At 41.3% G+C, this 4,693-nt stretch overlaps 1 protein-coding gene across 1 annotated transcript; it reads left to right on the forward strand.

Annotated features, from left to right (window-relative positions):
- Positions 1-1,045: 1,045 nt before the first annotated feature.
- Positions 1,046-4,302, forward strand: LOC121377236 (uncharacterized protein K02A2.6-like). The gene is made up of 2 exons (XM_041505144.1): positions 1,046-2,695; positions 3,103-4,302. Exons 1-2 carry the CDS (start codon positions 1,046-1,048, stop codon positions 4,300-4,302), a joined length of 2,850 nt encoding a protein of 949 aa, XP_041361078.1.
- Positions 4,303-4,693: the final 391 nt, after the last annotated feature.

The following is a 4,693-nucleotide window of genomic DNA, read 5'->3' on the forward strand; positions in this document are numbered from 1 at the left end:
TAACAAACAGAAAACGTTTCCCATTGAAGACACATCAGCACAGTGCCTAACAAGCAGGAAACGTTTCCCATTGAAGACACTCCAGCACAGTTGTGGTGTTCTATTGTTAAAGGGAGACAACTAGAGTTGTCGGTTCGAGTTGTCTGTTCGTCGCACCAACCATGCCTGAAATACGAGAGTGTACAAGTTGTTCGAATAAATCCGTTGAGGATGAATACCGAGTATGTCATCGATTGCTAATACTACATGCTGATGATAAATAAGTACATATACTCGACTCTACTACTACAATTTGGCGACGAGGATTAACGATTACCATGGGGGACAACGAAAACGGTTCTTTGCAAACTTTTCTCATTTCGGCACCTGCGCCATTTATGCCTGTTCCGGGGAAACAAGTAATTCCGTGGACTCAGTGGAAACGTATGTTTCTGAATTACCTACTCGCTTCAGATGCAGAATCGGCTACACCAGAACGAAAAAAAGCCATATTGTTACATTCGCTCGGAGTTGAAGGCCAGCGTATTTTCTATTCATTACCGGTAACGGCCGAAGACGCCGATAACCCGTACATTCAGGCTATGAAAACATTGGATAAACATTTTTGTCCGAAGGTAAATGTGGTTCCTGAACGATACCGCTTTAGACAACGAGCACAGTTACCCGGTGAATCGGTTGATTCCTACATTTCAGCGCTACGAGAGTTAGCTACGACTTGTGCTTTCCGAGATTTTGAGAATGAAATGTACCGTGACCAGTTGGTTGAAAAAACCAATTCAACGCGAATTCGAGAGCGATTATTGTTGGAGTCTAACTTGGATATTGATAAAGCAATGGAAATCGCAAGACATATCGAGAATGCAGTTAAAGATGCAAAGTCTATGTCTGCACCGACGGGAAATGACAGTTACACATTTAAAGGTGCATGTTCCAAAATTAACACACAGAAGAGACAATACAGTAAACCAAAAACTCGGAACATTCAGTGTTTCAGATGCGATCCAATCAACATTTGGCGAACAACCCAACATGCAAAGCCAAGAATATGAGATGTTCATCCTGCAAGAAAATGGGACATTTGCAAGTTGTTTGTAAAAGCAAAAGTGCAGTTCGACAGCTTGAGTGTGAACAACCAAGTGATACGAGTTCCGAGGGACCCAGCTTCGAAGTGTTGGCAACTGACAAAGCAAGTGCAAACAAGAAAGTAGTTCAGTGTGACATTTCTGTTAATTCTGTGAACTTAAAACTTGTTGTTGATACAGCGTCTGATGTGTCTCTTATGTCACTGAAACTTTTTAAGAAACATTTTGACACAAATGCAATAGAACAGTGTAAGGCTAGCATTACTAGTTATTCCAACCACAAGGTAGGAGTAATAGGTAGCTTTCATGCAATGGTTTGCTTCAAGGGTCAGGTTTCACAAGGCACATTTTACATTGTACAGTCAGGTACCAGTCTACTGGGTAAGGATATTATTCAGACACTAGACATAGGTATTCATGGGGGGTCTTTGACCTGCTTTGCGACCCGAGGCAATGCAAGCTCTGATGAACCTAAATCAGATTCGGTGAGTATCCCTGACAGATTCCCACAGCTGTTTAGTGATAAGATTGGAAAGGTTAAGGGCTTTAAACACAAAATCAAAGTGCGTTCAGATGTTAAGCCTGTGCAACAAAAATTGCGCCGATTGCCATTTGCAGTGCGTAATGCTGTTTCTGCCGAGCTGAAGAAATTGGAAAATTCTGATATCATAGAACGTATTGATGCAAGTGAATGGATTTCTCCTATCGTGGTAGCATGGAAAAAAGATGGCTCAGTCCGTGTATGCGTAGATTTGAGAAAACCTAATGAAGCCATTATAGAGGATAGGTATCCACTTCCTAATATTGACGAAATGATAAGTGAAATGCATGGTGCAACCCATTTTTCAAAGCTTGATTTGAAATCCGCCTACCATCAACTTGAATTGGTGGAAAGCAGCCGAGATCTGACGGCATTCATTACACATGAAGGTCTGTTCCGTTTTAAGCGTGTTTGCTTCGGTCTTTCTTCTGCACCATCATGTTTTCAAAAAATGATGTCTACAATTTTGTGCAATGTTCCAGGTGTTCAGTGTTTCATTGACGACGTGATTGTTTACGGCCGAACTAAAGCTGAACATGATCGCAACTTGAACTTGGTACTCCAGCGGTTGACTGATGCTGGTTTGACGTTGAATGACAAGTGTGAGTTCAATGTTCCATCCCTTACAGTTTTGGGTCATGTGATCTCGAAGGACGGTGTGCGTCCAAACCCTGATTTAGTCAAAGCCATTTCTGATGCACCTGTACCGACTAATAAGGAGCAGTTGAGGTCTGTTTTAGGGCTCTGCGGTTACTATTCCAAATTTGTGCCAAACTTTGCAGCGCGTGTACAACCGATGCGATGTATTCAAACTGCTGAGAAATTCAAATGGACTGAAGAAGCTAACAAAGCTTTCAAGGACATTAAGTCTGCTATAGTTAACAGCCCTGCTCTTGCTCTATTCGATCCATACCTTGATATCATTGTAACTACAGATGCTAGTGGATATGGTTTAGGTGCAACACTCACACAGGTGAAAAATGGTTCAGAAGTTATAGTTGCATGCGCATCTCGCAGTCTAACTGCATTAGAATTGAAATATTCTGTGGGAGAGCGTGAAGCTTTAGCATGCGTATGGGCAGTAGAAAAGTGGCATACATATTTGTGGGGTCGTAGATTCACTTTGCGTACAGATCACCAAGCACTTGTGACACTGTTGAGTCACTGCGATGGGCAATGCGGTTGTTACACTACACATATGACATACAGTACAAACCCGGTGTTCAAAATAAAGTGCCGGATGCACTTTCTAGATTGCCATTGTCTACTAGTAAAGACAAAATCCAGGATGAGGATGAGGCTGAGGCTGTGTGCCAACTTTGGTTTGAACATGTAGAATATAACATTGCGATAACCAGAGAACGTTTACAGCGAGCAACGTCTGAGAGCTCGATTTGTACTCGTATTTCCCAATACATTCAGAATGGATGGCCTTGTACAAAAACAGAAATTATTAATGATCTGAAACCATTCTTTCAGGTGAAAGATGAGTTGTCTGTACATGACGGCATTATTTTCCGTGGGGAACGGGTGATAGTGCCAGATGAACTTTGTGCACATGTGGTGAACTTGGCACATGAAAGTCATCAAGGTATAGTGCGTACAAAACAGAGGCTGAGAGATTTGTATTGGTGGCCAAAGATGGATATTCAGGTTACTGAGCTGGTAAAGTCGTGCATTACTTGTCAGTTGAATGACAAATCTGCTGTTACGCGGACAGCACCTACGCAGCCAGTACCACTTCCGAATGCTGCATGGAAAAAACTTGGTCTCGATTTTGTCGGGCCAGACTATTCTGCACCGCCTGAACGGCGATATATTATTTCCATGATTGACTACAGGAGCAAATGGCCAGAGGTAGCATTCGCTTCGGATATAAGTACCAAAACAGTGCTGAAGTTTCTGGTTACAGTTTTCAGTCGAGAAGGTTATCCCGACGAAATTGTTACAGATAATGGGCCTCAAGTGGTGTCCCATGAATTTGAAGAATTTCTACGACACAGAAATATAAAACACAGGTTTTCTTCGGTTTATCATCCGGAAGGAAACAGTGAGGTTGAACGTTTAAACAAAATTCTGTCCGAAACCATTCAGTCTGCAAGAATTCAGAAAAAGGATGTGAAAAGCACAATGGTACAATTTCTTGGTGCATATAGAGCGACTAAGCATGCTACTACAGGCGAGTCTCCGTCTTTTATGCTGCATGGCCGACATATGCGTACAATGCTTGACATTAAAGGGGTAACGCTTTATCCCAATCCATCTACTAGTACTGAGGTTGAAAATAGAGTGGCAGCGAAACAAGCTAAGAGCAAGGCATATGCTGATAAGCGGAAAGGCACAAAAGCGAGATTTTTCAAACCTGGTGACTATGTTCGCATAAGAAAACCATGGCATGTCAAAAAGGGTGAGAGCAAATTCACTGCACCGATAAAGATTGTTTCTCAGATTAGTCCTTTTACTTACAAAATGGAAAATGGTTCAAATTGGAATGTTAAATTTCTTGCTCCTTTTTATGGTAAAGTACCTAACCAGTTTGATGAGGGGGAAGATGTGTGGTTTGAAACTCAGGTACACAATCACTTTGAACAAAACCATAATCCAAATATACCACAACGTGTTAGAGAACCCAGAGTTCGCAGATTACCTGCATGGACCAAAGACTATGTTATGAAGTGACATGGTTAGATTTGAAGGGTTGAATTGCAGGTAGACAAAAGGTTAATTGAAGTGTTCATTTAACTGAGGGCTTAAAGACTAGTTAGTTTTGAAAATGTTAACATTAATATGGTTTTGCTATTTTAATAGTCAGCTGTTAATAGTTCATAACACTGTCTACTGTTTTATTTCTTACTCAGAATTATCTATTGTTTGTAAGTTTAATTTCAGTTAGATATACCTTGTGAAAGCAATTTTCTTAAGAGAAGGGGAAATGTGGTGTTCTATTGTTAAAGGGAGACAACTAGAGTTGTCGGTTCGAGTTGTCTGTTCGTCGCACCAACCATGCCTGAAATACGAGAGTGTACAAGTTGTTCGAATAAATCCGTTGAGGATGAATACCGAGTATGTC

The sequence above is a fragment of the Gigantopelta aegis genome, chromosome 7 (genome assembly GCF_016097555.1).
Source record: "Gigantopelta aegis isolate Gae_Host chromosome 7, Gae_host_genome, whole genome shotgun sequence".
In the NCBI taxonomy this organism is placed as follows: Eukaryota; Metazoa; Mollusca; class Gastropoda; order Neomphalida; family Peltospiridae; genus Gigantopelta; species Gigantopelta aegis.

What these genes read in the sequence shown, in the direction of transcription:
- LOC121377236 (XM_041505144.1), top strand. Translation starts at nt 1,046, where the DNA reads ATGAGATGTTCATCCTGCAAGAAAATGGGACATTTGCAAGTTGTTTGT. An exon ending in AGCGTGAAGCTTTAGCATGC is followed by an intron (nt 2,696 to 3,102) that starts GTATGGGCAGTA and finishes CCATTCTTTCAG; the next exon opens with GTGAAAGATGAGTTGTCTGT.